The sequence below is a fragment of the Pristiophorus japonicus genome, chromosome 9 (assembly GCF_044704955.1).
Source record: "Pristiophorus japonicus isolate sPriJap1 chromosome 9, sPriJap1.hap1, whole genome shotgun sequence".
In the NCBI taxonomy this organism is placed as follows: Eukaryota; Metazoa; Chordata; class Chondrichthyes; family Pristiophoridae; genus Pristiophorus; species Pristiophorus japonicus.
Window position 1 is genome coordinate 14,694,577 of NC_091985.1, and position 16,882 is coordinate 14,711,458.

General features: G+C 46.6%; 1 protein-coding gene across 8 annotated transcripts in view; it reads right to left on the minus strand.

Annotated features, from left to right (window-relative positions):
- Positions 1-16,882, minus strand: part of adgrg6 (adhesion G protein-coupled receptor G6) — a 157,356-nt gene that overhangs the window by 20,738 nt on the left and 119,736 nt on the right. For all 8 annotated transcript variants that reach the window (XM_070889080.1, XM_070889081.1, XM_070889082.1 and 5 more), the window contains 5 exons: positions 16,136-16,181; positions 12,889-12,995; positions 11,646-11,773; positions 6,396-6,664; positions 934-1,036 (listed from right to left, as the gene is read on the minus strand). In XM_070889080.1, coding sequence (XP_070745181.1) covers positions 934-1,036; positions 6,396-6,664; positions 11,646-11,773; positions 12,889-12,995; positions 16,136-16,181 — 653 coding nt within the window. The remainder of the gene's footprint in view (positions 1-933; positions 1,037-6,395; positions 6,665-11,645; positions 11,774-12,888; positions 12,996-16,135; positions 16,182-16,882) is intronic.

The window sequence follows — 16,882 nt, forward strand, 5'->3', positions numbered from 1 at the left end:
GAATATTATTTTTAGCATGTGCAGGTTGTGCAAAATGGCTCATGTGGTGAAGACTGTGTAACCTTGCTGTATGACAGGATAGTTTAAGCTGTTTAAGGTGATTGGCCAAAGAGCCAGAGGCAACACTTTTGTACGCAGCATGTTTTTGTGATAGGGAGGGAACGCACAACCTGAAAGGGCAGTCCAAGCACATTCAACGGTAACTTTCAAAAGAGAATTGATAAATACTTGAAGGGGAAAAAAAATTATAGGGCTATGGGGAAAGAGCAAGGGAGTGAGATTAATTGAAACCAAAAAGCCAGCACAGGTATAATCGGCCAAATGGCCTCCTTCTGTGCTGTATCATTGCATGATGCTATGATTCTATGAAATACATGGCTCAATGTAAAATCAGGCTATTATCTCTTAGGAACATAGGAACCATAGGAACAGGAAGATGCCATTCTTAACTGATAAGGGAATAAGGGGTTATGGGCAGCGGGCAGGGAAGTGGACCTGAGTCCATGATCAGATCAGCCATGATCATATTAAATGGCGTACTCCTGTTCCTATTTCTTATGTTCTTATTCAGTCCCTCGAGCCTGTTCCTTCATTCAATGAGATCATGGCTAATCTGCACCTAACTCCATATACCCGCCTTTGGCCCATATCCCTTAATACCTTTGGTTAACAAAAAGCTATTAATCTCTGATTTAAAATTAACAATTCATCTTGCATCAATTGCTGTTTGCGGAAGAGAGTTCCAACCTTCTACCACCCTTTGTGTGTAGAAGTGTTTCCGAATTTCGCTCTTAGCATCGAATCATCGAATGTTACAGCACACAGGAGGCCATTCAGCCCATCGTCTCTTTCAAAGGGCCGTCCAATTACTCCTATCCCCGACCTGCTCTTTACCACATCCAATTGCGCTAATATGTAACTTGCTTAACTCACAATTCTGAGGCTCCATTGTCTGTGTCATCCTTTCCATACAGGTCCACCCCATAGAAATTCTTGTCGATTGCAAGAACAATTATCACCACCAGTGCAGGTAAACCTGTGAAAACACAATGTGCAGGAAGTACAGACCCCCTTGAACAACAATGCGTTCCTCAGCACCACCCCCAAGCCCATCCACACTGCTCCCAGACCTTCGAGGGAAATATATGCAAAATATGTTACTAGAAAAGAGAGGAAGAACCCAAGAGAATAATGGGACCCATGTAGGTGAGGTGCATGCAATAAACAAGACGTGTAACCCTGTGTCCATGTCATATAATGTGTTATATCGTACACACTAAGGGCTGGAAATTTACCAGATTTGCGCCCGTTTTTTCCAGCGATATTTCGCCGGTAAAAGGTACTCACCTAAATTGGCCAAAGTTGTGCGCCGCTGAAAAACGGACTGTCGGCGTACAACACCAAAAAAAATACAACCGCTTAAAATTGGCCGCTCGGCGCACCCGTGCGCAGGGTGGGGAAAAAAACGCCCAAGAAAAGCCTGCGTTGAAGCTCCAGAAACAGCGGTAGGTACGAAGACCTACAAAAAAGGGTAAGTTAAAGTTTTTATTTTTTTTAAACTCTTTTTCAGCAATTCATTCGTTAATTGTCTGGTGAATGTTTTTAGATTTTTATTTTTGCAATTTTTTTCATGTGTTTTCGCCCCTCTCAGAGCCTGTATTCTTGGCGGTGATAGGCCTCGGGCTAAAGTTGGTGTGGACTGTGGTTTCCACCGCGAATCCTCGTGCAACGCCGGATTTTACCGTCGGGCGCATTTTGTTGCCAATTTTACCCCTTAAATAGCGGTATTTTTAACGGTATTTTTGGTGAAAAATGCGGGGAAAAAATGCCATTGCCAAAAGACTAATAGCCCTGTGTTTTTTTCATTCTCGGGATATGCACGTCGCTGGTAAGGCTGTCCTTTATTGCCCATCCATAATTGTCCTCGAGAAGGTGGTGGTGAGCCACCTTCTTGAACCGCTGCAGTCCGTGTGGTGAAGGTACTCCCACAGTGCTGTTAGGGAGGGAGTTCCAGGGATTATGACCTAGTGTCGATGAAGGAACAACAATATATTTCCACGTTGGGATGGTGAGTGACTTGGAGGGGAGCTTGCAGGTGGCGGTGTTCCCATACACCCACTACCCTCGTACTGCTAGGTGATAGAGACCATGGGTTTGGGAGGTGCTGCCGAAGAAGCCTTAGCGAGCTGCTGCAATGCATCCTGTAGATGGTACACACTGCAGCCACGGCGCACCGGTGGTGGAGGGAGTGAATGTTTTAGCTGGTGGATGGGGTGCCAATCAAGCGGGCTGCTTTGAGTTGCATGGTGTCGAGCTTCTTGAGTGTTGTTGGAGCTGCACTCATCCAGGCAAATGGAGAGTATTCCATCACAGTACTGACTTGTGCCTTGTACATGGAGGAAAGGCTTTGGAGAATCAGGAGGTGAGTCACTCACTGAAGAATACTTAGAAACATAGAAATATAGAAACATAGAAAATAGATGCAGGAGTAGGCCATTCAGCCCTTCAAGCCTGCACCACCATTCAATATGATCATGGCTGATCATGCAACTTCAGTACTGCCATTCCTGCTTTCTCTCCATAACCCTTGATCCTTTTAGCCATATGGGCCACATCTAACTCCCTTTTGAATATATCTAACGAACTGGCCTCAACAACGTTCTGTGGTAGAGAATTCCACAGGTTCACAATTCTCAGTGAAGAAGTTTTTCCTCATTCGGTCCTAAATGGCTTACCCCTTATCCTTAGACTGTGACCCCTGGTTCTGGAGTTTCCCAACATCGGGGACAGGCATCTAACCTGTCCAATCCCGTCAGAATTTTATATGTTTCTATGAGATCCCCTCTCATTCTTCTAAATTCCAGTGAATATAAGCCTGGTCGATCCAGTCTTTCTTCATATGTTAGTCCTGCCATCCCGGGAATCAGTCTGGTGAACCTTCGCTGCACTCCCTCAATAGCAAGAATGTCCTTCCTCAGATTCGGAGACCAAAACTGAACACAATATTCCAGGTGTGGCCTCACCAAGGCCCAGTACAATTGCCGTAAGACCTCCCTGCTCCTATACTCAATTCCTCTCGCTATGAAGGCCAACATGTCATTTGCCTTCTTCACCGCCTGCTGTACCTGCATGCCAACTTTCAATGACTGATGTACCATGACTCGTTGCACATCCCCTTTTCCTAATCCATCACCATTCAGATAATATTCTGCCTTCTTGTTTTTGCCACCAAAGTGGATAACTTCACATTTATCCACATTATACTGCATCTGCCATGTATTTGCCCACTCACCTAACCTGTCCAAGTCACCCTGCAGCCTCTTAGCATCCTCCTCACAGCTCACACTGCCACCCAGCTTAGTGTCATCTGCAAACTTGGAGATATTACATTCAATTCTTTTGTCTAAATCACTAATGTATACCGTAAATAGCTGGGGTCCCAGTACAGAACCTTGCGGTACCCCACTAGTCACTGCCTGCCATTCTGAAAAGGACCAGTTTACTCCCACCCTTTGCTTCCTGTCTGCCAACCAGTTCTCTATCCACGTCAATACATTACCCCCAATACCATGTGCTTTAATTTTGCACACTAATCTCTTGTGTGGGACCTTGTCAAAAGCCTTTTGAAAGTCCAAATACACCACATCCACTGGTTCTCGCTTATTCACTCTACTAGTTACATCCTCAAAAAAAATTCTAGGTTTGTCAAGCATGATTTCCCTTTCATAAATCCATGCTGACTTGGACAGATCCTGTCATTGCTTTCCAAATGCGCTGCTATTACATCTTTAATAATTGATTCCAACATTTTCCCCACCACCGATGGCAGGCTAACTGGTCTATAATTCCCTGTTTTCTCTCTCCCTCCTTTTTTAAAAAGTGGGGTTACATTAGCTACCCTCCAATCCATAGGAGCTGATCTAGAGTCTATAGAATGTTGGAAAATGACCACCAATGCATCCACTATTTCTAGGGCCACTTCCTTAAGTACTCTGGGGTATAGACTATCAGGCCCTGGGGATTTATCGGCCTTCAATCCCATCAATTTCCTGACTAATAAGGATTTCCTGCAGTTCCTCCTTCTCGCTGGACCCTTAGTCCCCTAGTATTTCCGAAAGGTTATTTGTGTCTTCCTTAGTGAAGACAGAACCAAAGTATTTGTTCAATTGGGCTGCCATTTCTTTGTTCCCCATTATAAATTCACCTGATTCCGACTGCAAGGGACCTACATTTGTCTTCACTAATCTTTTTCTCTTCACATATCTGTAGAAGCTTTTACAGTCAGTTTTTATGTTCCTTGCAAGCTTACTCTCATGTTCTATTTACCCCTCCGAATTAAACCCTTTGTCCTCCTCTGCTGAATTGTAAATTTCTCCCAGTCCTCAGGCTTGCTGCTTTTTCAGGCCAATTTTCTGCCTCTTCCTTGGATTTAACACTATCCCTAATTTCCCTTGTTAGCAACGGTTGAGCCACCTTCCCCATTTTATTTTTACGCCAGACAGGGTTGTAGAATTGTTGAAGTTCATCCATGTGATCGTTAAACATCTGCCATTGCCTATCCATCGTCAATCTTTTAAGTATCATTCGCGAGTCTATCCTCGACAATTCACGTCTCATACCATCGAAGTTACCTTTCCTTAAGTTCAGGAGCCTAGTCTCTGAATGAATTGTGTCACTCTCCATCTTAATAAAGAATTCTACCATATTATGGTCACACTTCCCCAAGGGGCCTCGCACAACAAGATTGGTAATTAATCCTCTCTCATTACACAACACCCAGTCTAGGATGGCCAGCTCTCCAGCTCTCGACATATTGGTTTACAAAACCATCCCTTATACACTCCAGGAAATCCTCCTCCACAGAATTGCTACCAGTTTGGTTAGCCCAATCTATATGTAGATTAAAGTCACCCATGATAACCTTTATTGCACGCATCCCTAATTTCCTGTTTGATGCCATCCCCAACCTCACTACTACTGTTTGGTGGTCTGTACACAACTCCCACTAGCATTTTCTTCCCTTTGGTGTTCCGCAGCTCTACAGTTTCCACATAATCCAAGCTAATGTCCTTCCTTACTATTGCATTAATTTCCTCTTTAACCAGCAAGGGCCACCCCACCTCCTTTTCATTTCTGTCTATCCTTCCTAAATATTGAATACCCCTAGATGTTGAGTTCCCAGCCTTGGTCACCTTGGAGCCATGTCTCCGTGATCCCAATTACATCATATCCATTAACAGCTGTCTGCGCAGTTAATTCACCACTTTATTACGAATGCTCCTCGCATTGAGACACAGAGTCTTCAGGCTTGTTTATTTAACACTCTTTGTCCTTTTAGAATTATGTTGTAATGTGGCCCTTATTGACTTTTGCCTTTGATTTCTCTGCCCTCCACTTTTACTTATCTCCTTTCCACCTTTCGCTTCAGCCCCGATTTTACTTCCCTCTGTCTCCCCACATAGATTCCCATCCCCCTGCCACAAACTCTCCACAACAACACTAGCAAACACTCCCCCTAGGACATCGGTTCCGGTCCTGCCCAGGTGCAGACCGTCCGGTTCGTACTGGTCCCACCTCCCCCAGAACCGGTTCCAATGTCCCAGGAATTTGAATCCCTCCCTCTTGCACCATTCCTCAAGCCACGTATTCATCTTAACTATCCTGCTATTTCTACTCTGACTAGCACGTGGCACTGATAGCAATCCTGAGATTACTACTTTTGAGGTCCTACTTTTTAAATTTAACTCCTAGCTCCCTAAATTCAGCCTGAAGGACCTCAGCCCGTTTTTTACCTATATCGTTGGAACCTATATGCACCACAACAACTGGCTGTTCATCCTCCCCCTTCAGAATGCCCTGCAGCTGCTCCGAGACATCCTTGACCCTTGCATCAGGGAGGCAACATACCATCCTGGAGTCTCGAATGCGGCCGCAGAAACGCCTATCTATTCCCTTTACAATAGAATCCCCTATCACTATAGCTCTCCCACTCTTTTTCCTGTCCTCCTGTGCAGCAGCGCCACCCATGGTGCCATGAACTTGGCTGCTGCTGCCTTCCCCTGATAAGCCATCTCTCTCATCAGTAGCCTCTGACCTGCTCTATTAGCCACGTCAATTATGTGGCTGGTTTAGTTAAGTTTCTGGTCAATGGTGGCCACAGCATGTTGATGGTGGGGGATTTAACGCTGGTAATGCTGTTGAACGTCAAGTGGCGATGGTTAGAGATTCTCTACTGGACGTTTAATACCCTCTGAAATGTCATTCATTTGAACTAACAATTGGTATGACGCACAGAAGAACTAGGGACAGACAATAAAGGCAGCCCAGGTCCCGAGAACAGGTGAAAACAAAGGAAAAGATAGACCATGCATAGTTTCCTTGCCAATCCAACTTACCCCATCCAATGATAAAGAATTTTAGCATGTACTTTCTGATGTACGTGTTAAAGACCTTCACCAAGGCTATGTACATGTGAACTGCTTCCAGTCCCATCCAGGTGAAGGAGGCGAGCAGGAAGAAGTGAAGGAACGCTGCAACAGCAATGCAAAGTCCGGGAATGTTGAACGATGCCAGCCAGCCATCGATCAGGAACAGAAGGTTTAAGAAAAAGAGTGAAGTGCTGAGGTTCATCAGGATCTTCGATGGGTAATCCCGTCGCAGTTTCCTAGATGGGGGGAAAGAAATAAGAACATAAGAACATAAGAAATAGGAGCAGGAGTAGGCCATCTGGCCCCTTGAGCCTGCTCCGCCATTTAATATGATCAAGGCTGATCCGATCATGGACTCAGGTCCACTTCCCTGCCCGCTCCCCATAACCTCTTATTCACTTATCGGTTAAGAAACTGTCTACCTCTGTCTTAAATTTATTCAATGTCCCGGCTTCCACAACTCTCTGAGGCAGTGAATTCCACAGATCCACAACTCTCGGAGAGGATAAATTTCTCCTCATCTCAGTTTTAAATAGGCGGCCCCTTATTCTAAGATCATGCCCTCTAGTTCTAGTCTCCCCCATCAGTGGAAACATCCTCTCTGCATCCACCTTTTCAAGCTCCCTAATCATCGTATACGTTTCGATAAGATCACCTCTCATTCTTCTGAACTCCAATGAATAGAGGCCCAACCTACACAACCTTTCCTCATAAGTCAGCCCCCTCATCTCCGGAATCAACCTAGGTAGATCATGGCAGCGAGGAAGATTGAGAAGAGGGTTGGGGCGAAGACGCAGCCCTGTTTGACCCTGGTCCAGATGTGGATTGGGTCTGTAATGGATCCGTTGGGAAGGATCACAGCCTGCATGTCGTCGTGGAGCAGGCGAAGGATGGTGACGAACTTTTAATAAGAACATAAGAACATTAGAATTAGGAACAGGAGTAGGCCATCTAGCCCCTCGAGCCTGCTCCGTCATTCAATAAGATCATGGCTGATCTGGCCGTGGACTCAGCTCCACTTACCCGCCCGCTCCCCGTAACCCTTAATTCCCTTATTGGTTAAAAATCTATCTATGGGGGCATCCGAAATGGAGGAGAATGCTCCATAGACCCTCGCGGTTGACGAAGGCCTTTGTAAGGTCAAAGAAGGCCATGTATAAGGGTTGGTGCTGCTCCCTGCATTTTTCCTGCAGCTGTCGCACTGTAAAAATCATGTCCATTGTGCCCCATAGGGGACGAAATCCGCACTGCGACTCTGGGAGGAGCTCCTCGGCCACAGAGAGAAGACAGTTGAGGAGAACTCTAGCAACGACCTTCCCAGTGGCTGATAACAGGGAGATTCCTCTGTAGTTGCCGCAGTCGGACTTTTCCCCTTTTTTAAAGGTGGTCATGATTACTGCATCTCTGAGATCACCAAGCATGCCGGGAGATCTCAGAAGAAACTGTCTATTTCTGTCTTAAATTTATTCAATGGCCCAGCTTCCACAGCTCTCTGAGGCAGTGAATTCCACAGATTTACAACCCTCAGAGAAGAAATTCCTCCTTACTTCAGTTTTAAATGGGTGGTCCATTATTCTAAGGTTATGCCCCTAGCTCTAGTCTCCCCCATCAGTGGAAACATCCTCTCTTCATCCACCTTATCAAGCCCCCTCATAATCTGATACATTTCGATAAGATCCCCTCTCATTCTTCTGAACTCCAATGAGTAGAGGCCCAACCTTCTTAACCTTTCCTCATAAGTCAACCCCCTCATCTCCGCAATCAACCTTGTGAACCTTCTCTGAACTGCCTCCAAAGTAAGTGTATCCTTCCTTAAATATAGAAACCAAAACTGTAAGCAGTATTCCAAGTGTGGCGTCACCAATACCACTGATTGCTCAGCCCTGCACTCTCTGTGTGCTTGGGGGCTGCTTTCTGCGTATCACAGGGTGCCATCGCCCAACATACACAGCCTTAGGCGACATTGGGCGACATTGAGCCTTCACTTTAAGGGACGGAAAGAGGCGCATGGAACATTGCTCTGTCGATACATCCCTTCTCCAGACTGATTCCTGGGATGGCAGGACTGTCGTACGAGGAGAGATTGGGTTGACTAGGCCTGTATAGAAACATAGAAACATAGAAATTCGGCCCTTCGAGCCTGCACCGCCATTCAATGAGTTCATGGCTGAACACGCAACTTCAGTACCCCATTCCTGCTTTCTCGCCATACCCCTTGATCCCCCTAGTAGCAAGGACTACATCTAACTCCTTTTTAAATATATTTAGTGAATTGGCCTCAACAACTTTCTGTGGTAGAGAATTCCACAGGTTCACCACTCTCTGGGTGAAGAAGTTTCTCCTCATCTCGGTCCTAAATGGCTTACCCCTTATCCTTAGACTGTGACCCCTGGTTCTGGACTTCCCCAACATTGGGAACATTCTTCCTGCATCTAACCTGTCTAAACCCGTCAGAATTTTAAATGTTTCCATGAGATCCCCTCTCATTCTTCTGAACTCCAGTGAATACAAGCCCAGTTGATCCAGTCTTTCTTGATAGGTCAGTCCTGCCATCCCGGGAATCAGTCTGGTGAACCTTCGCTGCACTCCCTCAATAGCAAGAATGTCCTTCCTCAAGTTAGGAGACCAAAACTGTACACAATAGTCCAGGTGTGGCCTCACCAAGGCCCTGTACAACTGTAGCAACACCTCCCTGCCCCTGTACTCAAATCCCCTCGCCATGAAGGCCAACATGCCATTTGCTTTCTTAACCGCCTGCTGTTATGTTTAGAAGAATGAGTGGGGATCTCATTGAAAGGTATAAAATTCTGACTGGGTTGAACAGACTGGATGCGGGGAGGAAGTTTCCCCTGGCCTGGAAGTCTCGAACAAGAGGGTCACAGTCTCAGAATATGGGGTAGGAAATTTAGGACTGAGATGAGAAGAAATTTCTTCACTCAGAGGGTGAACCTGTGGAATTCTCTACCACAGAAGACTGTGGAGGCCAGGTCACTGAATATATTTAAGAAGGACACAGATAGATTTCTAGCACAAAAGGCATCAAGGTGTATGGGGAAAAAGCGAGAATATGGTGTTGAAATTGAGGATCAGCCAGGATCATATTGAATGGCGGTGCAGGTTCAAAGGGCCGAATGGCCCACTACAGCTCCTAGTTTCTATGTTTCTATGTTTCTCGCTCCTTTTAGTGCTCTAAGGGAAGAGCTGGAGCTTGATTTAATGCTCCACTTTTGTCTTGGAGCGCTAAACTGGAAGTTCCCATCTGAATCAAATGTTTGGCGCCCGGCGAGACTTTTGCGCTCCCACGAAAGTTATCGCCCCAAGCGGGGCAATTTCTAGCCCTTTGTTTTAAAGGCTCTCCATGTGCTTGGGTCTTTGATTTACCATTTTATCGACATTAGGCAGTTCAGCTTTTGGCAGAAGGTTTAACTGAAGTAAGAATGGCGGTAATAATTGGACCCGATCATACTCAAAACAGGCACCTTGCTTCCTTCCCGTGGGGGTGCTGCTCGTGTGCTCAAAAGTGTGGGTTAATATGGGGACACTGCCCCCCCCCCCCAAGCCCAGCTTCTACCAAGTGGGAACAGCTCAAATCGTGGCTAAGATTACTGGTCGGGCTTGTTCCACTCTGAGGAAGCATATATCTGGTCAGACCTTTCCTGTCTGGGGAAGTACATCTCTGATTCCCGAGCAAAACTGCCCAGGAGTCGAATCCTGGGCCAGAAGGTAAGTTTTAATTTCTCAGGTTTCTGAGTGGGCTCGGAGGGGTCAGGACTGGCCTTGGGCCTCCCTTGTGCCAGGATGCCAAGCTTTTGCCCTTCCCCTCTCCCACACTGACTGCCGGATACGCTCTCCACGGTTCCCGGCTGCAGCCTCTTGCTGTGTGTTTGTGTTCCCGACCGGCTGGCGATCAGATCAGAGTGTTGGGCGGTACATTGCCGCGTATTGTATTAGTAACGCCCAGTCATTAACATCGACAGGGCCTCTACTTCCATGACCTCTCCGGATTTTCCCTGCACAACCCCTCACCCCCTGCCTCACCCTCAGACACCGCCCACACCCTCAGACTGCACCCACTCCTGCCTCACCCTCAAACTCCGCCCACCCCCGCCTTAACCTCAGACTCCGCCCACCCCGCCTCACCCTCAGACTCCGCCCACCCCCGCTGAACGCTCAGACTCCGCCCACCCCCGCTGAACGCTCAGACTCCGCCCACCCCCGCTGAACGCTCAGACTCCGCCCACCCCCTCCGCCCACCCACCCCCACTGAACCCTCAGACTCCGCCCACTCCCACTGAACCCTTAGACTGCACCCACCTCCACCTCACCCTCAGACTCCGCCCACCCCCGCCTCCCGCTCAGACTCCGCCCACCCACCCCCGCCTCCCGCTCAGACTCCGCCCACCCACCCCTGCTGAAACCTCAGACTCCGAACCCCCCCCCCCGCCCCCCACCCCCCGCTGAACCTTCAAACTCCGCCCACCTCACAAACACGTTAGGAAGCTATGGCTTTTTAAAAAATTAACGTGCTTTATTAAATGGCATCTGACCAGTGACCTCATCTGACTTCTAGGTATTGAGAATGGATACCAAATAGGGAAATGTGTGAATCTATGTCCCTGGCTCCAAACAACTGAGGCCCTATGAGCTCCTCCAAATCCATCTGTGTAATTTCTTTTTATATTCGTTCACCTGATAGAAACATAGAAAATAGGTGCAGGAGTAGGCCATTCGGCCCTTCTAGCCTGCACCGCCATTCAATGAGTTCATGGCTGAACATGCAACTTCAGTATCCTATTCCTGCTTTCTCGCCATACCCCTTGATTGCTGGCATTTATTGCCTATCCTTAATTGCCCCGCGAGCAGGTGGCAGTGCCTTAACTGTACAGGGCAGTTAAGAGTCAACCACATTGCTGTGGGGTATGGAGTCACATACAGGCCAGACCGGGTAAGGATGGCAGATTTCCTTCCCTAAAGGGTATTCAGATAGGTTTGCAGTGGTTTCATGGTCACCAGTTTTTTTTTTAAATTCCAGATTTATTTAATTAACAGAAATTAAATTCCTCATCTGCCATGGTGGGATTTGAACTCATGTCTCTGGATCATCAGTACAGGCCTCTGGATTACTAGCCCAATAACATAAGCACTATGCTACTGTACCTGCTCTAGTAAACCCAGCAGTACAAGCTCTCCTTGCACAAGGGTTAAAAATTCACTCACTCAAAGGCCACATATGTTAGAAGTGTTGTTGCTGAGAAGATGGCTGAGATACCACATCCTATATGGGTGATGAAGGTCAGGATTCTTGTATTAACAGCATCTATTTGTTGTGCAGTCCCGGAGATGTCCTGTAAGGGAAATAAATAAATTATAGCCCGAGCTTCTTAATGATTCTATATTATATAAGAAATAGCAGGAGCAGGCCATACAGCCCCTCGAGCATGTTCCGCCATTCAATAAGATCAAGGCCGATCATCGACCTCAACTCCACTTTCCCGCAATGTCTCCATAGTCTCAAGTCCCCTAGACTCCAAAAATATATTGACATCAGCCTTGAATATACTCAACAATTCAGCTTCCACAGCCTTCTGGGGTAGAGAATTCCAAAGAATTCCATACAGCCCCTTGAGCCCATTCAATAAGATCATGGCTGATTATTGCCACTTTCCTGCCTAATCTCCATATCCCTTGATGCCCCTGGAGTTCTAAAATCTAATTATCTCAGCCTTGAATATTCTCAATGACTCAGTATCCACAGCCCTCTGGGGGCAGAGTAGATGGAAATTCAAACCAAACAGACACGTTGCAAAGAAACTGTAGTTTCAGTAAGTCTGTCGGGCTGAAAAACAACTCAACTCTTGATCTCCCAATTACCAAGCCACAGAATCATAAATCAGACGGCCATTCAGCCCATCGTGTCTGTGCCGACCCTTTTCTCGCGCAATCCCACTGAAAATGACTCCCACGGCACCGCCTATGCCACTGCCCTGTCTGTTCCTTGGCATCGATGTAGAATGTATATAGAATTGCATCGAATGCACAGCAGGTCCATGCCACTGTTTATGCTCCACACAAGCCTCCTCCCACTCGTCTTCATCTAACCCTTGCAGTATAACCTTCAATTCCTTTCTCCCTCATGTGTTTCTCTAACTTCCCCTTAAATGCAGACGTACTGAAGATATACTGAAGGTTTAATGCTCCTTCGCATGACAGCCAAACTGTGATTAACTAATGAAAGTGCGGACACGTGCAGGATTGAAATCCGCTTTCCAGGGAGAAAATAAATTCCTTTGCAACTTGTCACCGTAAGTCAACTATCTAATCAGAGCTGGGATGTGTGCTTCATGACAGTGGCGCTGTTATCACCCCACACATCGTCCCATCGCCGAAAAATCAGATCGGTCTCTGGTGTGCCACAACCGATATTCCTCCTCTCCAACTCTTCACAAAAAACAAATCTTACCAGCAGGACTCCAAAGTGTGTGAGGTGATCGCAGAGGCAAATGGTTTCATTTGCACTGGAAACTGGGTCCACTCGACAGCCCTGAATACTCCAACCACCACTGCCATCTACAGGAATGAAGTATTAAACAGTGAGGCAATGGGCCAAAAATCTATCTTTCACAGAGTTGAATATACTCAACGATTCATCATCCACACCACCCCAATGAACAGGTTGCCAGTGTTATCAAAGGGTCTCGTGCTACACTCCCAACTGTGAACTTTACAAAGTGTTAAAGGAGGTTGAGCGAGTTTAGATATCCAGGAACGGGAAGACCCCAACTGTGATTCTCAGCGGTCTGATAAATTGCTTCATTCACATCCAAAATGAGATAGCTTTTCTTCCAGAAAATAACATTCTGAGCTATGGTGTACGAGTCAGTTGAGACATGGCAGGTGGCAAGTGTAGCCTTCTTGTGACCTTGGACCTGTGGTTCCCAAAGCCCTCCACCACGAGGGGTTTTCCTCACCTCTTGTCTGGGTCTGTTGTGGATTCACTGATCGAAATTGGTCGCTGTGATGGTCAACAACTCCATTATCGTTGGATCATGCGGCTACCAGATGGACCTGGGTCTTCCTCTCGTCCAGGAATTCCTCTGAATTCCTGCAATCAGCTTCATTTTTTTTAAATCTGAAATTTTGCAGTGGGCACTTATCCTACTTATCGCACCAGGAGCAAATTCAGGCATTTGCAAGTCAGCTCGAACACGAGTTAGATACAGAGCAGAGCTCCCTCTCCCCTGCCTCAAGTCCCACTCCAGAGACTTGAGCACATAAATCTAGGCTGACACTCCAGTGCCGTACTGAGGGAGTGTTGCACTGTCAGAAGTGCCGTCTTTTTGGATAAGACGTTAAACCGAGGCCCGGTCTGCTCTCTCAGGTGGGCGTAAAAGATCCCACGGCACTATTTCGAAGAAGAGCAGGCGAGTTATCCCCGGTGGTCAATATTTATGCCTCACTAAAACAGATCATCTGGTAATTATCACATCGCTGTCTGTGGGAGCTTGCTGTGCGCAAATTGGCTATCGGGCAAGGTGCTCGAGAGTGATGGGAGCCCGTGGAACCACAACCTCGGCCGTTGAGTTAACGCCTTCAGGAAAGGATGGAAGGGATGTAAACTAGTGAGAGAAGGAACACGCAGTATAACGATCGAGTGGCTATCTCCAACAGATGGTGGAGTAGGCTCTGCTTGGGATGTGACTGTCCACATCCAGCACGAGTTGTTCATCAGTTTGACTGAGAAGTGCGACCAAAGGAGGAAGACCAATTGAGCACATACCGGGCCTCAACTCTCTCAAACTACATGCAGACAAGTGCCCAGTTTTAGAGGTCCATGTTATGATGGAAAACTGGAGAAACTTGGGTCTTAACAGGAGATGTCCGAGCGGTGACCATATAATATTGCAAACAGTGCGGAAAAAGTACATCGAGCAAATTAGTTTAAGTTAGATTTTGAGAGTAAGTCAAGGAAACAAGGTTTGAATATATTCAAGAGGGAGTTGGATACGGCCCTTATGGCGAAAGGGATCAAGGGCTATGGAGGTGAATGATCAGCCATGATCTTATTGAATGGTGGTGCAGGCTCGAAGGGCCGAATGGCCTACTCCTGCACCTATTTTCTATGTTTCTATGTTTCTAAAAGGCAAATTTAGGACCGATATTAGAGAGTTTTTCACAAAGAGTGACCAACACACAGAATGGTCTCCAAGAGTGGTGAAGGTGAAAACCCAGAATCGTTTGAGAACCAATTGGATGTTGCAATAGGAGAGGGACTTTAAGGTCATTAAGATGGGCTGAATGGCCTTCCATTCCATAATTATTGTGTGACATTGCTTGAGCATGAAAAATAATCCCCAAATAATTCTAGATTCCCTTAACCCAACAACTCCTTTTAACTCGATGGCTATCCCTGCCTTCCTGACGAGGTAGAATTGAAAGGAGTGTACTCTACACAGGCCATACCTTAGCTCAGACCCTAGCGCTTGGGATTAGTGCCTGGGACACCTCCAATAGGTGGCTGGCTGGAACGACTACCGCCGGTGTAAGTGTCTGCTCCTTTCATGTGGTTGAACGACATTCGCCTGGCGCCCAGTTTAAATGGGTCTATGGCTCCATTGACCCATTACACAATGCCCCACTGACATCACCCACGGAAATTCCCAGGCTCGTACCGATACTGAAGCCAAGGGGGTTACTTACATAACTCGAGTACTAACTTCAATCAGTAACTCGTGTGGTTTAGACTATTCCTCAAAGCCGTAGAGACCCCCATTACTGTACCATCCAGAATGGAATATCCCACTTCTAGTTCACCCACAATGTGCAGACTTATAATGGATTCAACTCCTTCCTACTCATTCCGAACGGATTGAATTCCAATGCACTAGAGAGGGTACAGAGGAGATTTACGAGGACGTTGCCAGAACTGGAGAATTTTAGCTATGAGGAAAGATTGGATAGGCTGGGGTTGTTTTCTTTGGAACAGAGGAGGATGAGGGGAAGTTTAATTGAGGTGTATAAAATAATGAGGGGTCTGGATAGAGTGGATAGGAAGGACTTGTTTCCCTTAGCAGAGGGCTCAATAACCAGGGGGCATAGAGTTAAAGTAATTGGTAGGAGGATTAGAGGGGGGTTGAGGAGAACTCTTCTCACCCGGAGGATGGTGGGGGTCTGGAACTCACTGACTGAAAAGGTGGTAGAGGCAGAAACCTTCACCACATTTAAAAAGTACTTGGATGTGCACCTGAAGTGCCGTAACCTGCAGGGCTACGTGCCAAGAGCTGGAAAGTGGGATTAGCTGGATAGGTCCTGGTTGGTCGGTATGGATACAATGGGCCGAATGGCCTCCTTCTGTGCTGTAAATTTCTATGATTCGATGGCCTTATCCTGTTTTTGTACAGCATCCCTCATCTAAACAAATTTTTTTTGAAAATCCTAATCCAAATTTAAATGCTCCTCTCCCCCTCCCCCAAACATTTTATTACTATTAAAGCACGGGGAACTCAATACATTCCCCTTGCTGCCAATGTCCCCAAAGGTTCAATCATTTTCCACTAGTTAATGTTCGGAGTGGCTGAATAAGTGTTGGAATTGGTCGTGGGAGAAAGGAGTATTAACCACTCGGGTTTGCTTCTGTGGTTCTGTGGACAGACTGATCCTGACCTTGCAGTAATTGCTTGTGAAACAATGATAAATAATCCCTTACTTACTGTTTAATTTTAAATCCCAGAAGGCACATTGTGGCTTAAACTGCTCCTGTTGAAGAGACAAGAGTTCAGAAACATGAGACTGTTAGCTCTCAGCGAGCTCGGGCATTCCCCTCACCAGAGCGGAAGACATTTTTTTTTTTTAAAAAAGAACTTGCATTTTATACAGCGCCTTTCACAACCTTATGACGTCCCAAAGCACTTTACAGCCAATTGAAAGGTAGTCACTGATTAATGAAGGAAATGCGGTAGCTAATTTGCACACAGCAAGCTCCCACATAGTCTGCTTTAGTGATGTTGCCTGAGGTATAAATATTGGCCAGGAGACCGGGGAGGGAAGACATCTCATCTTCTTCAAAATAGTGCCGTGGGATCTTTTACGTCCACCGTGGAGGGCAGACATCTCATCCGAAAGACAGTGTCTCCGACACTGCACTGAAATGTCAGCCACAAGACTTTGAAGATGACATACAATTAAAGGGTTGCAGCACCGCTAATGTCCTGCAGATGGAGATGGTGAGCTATTAGAATTCACTTTTCACTGCAGTGCCACCAGCCGGCAGATCTTGGTACTTGAATGCCTCGGCTATCGGTGGCTGCTTTTACAGCTCTTTCTTTTTGTTATTGGCAGCTTTGCTGAAAGGAACGAACATTTGGATTAAACCAGAACGTTTGCGTTTGCGGAGTCAGGCAAGGTCAAAATCGGGCTAGGCCACGATGCCCCTCATGGTTGATCAGCCGCTCGATACT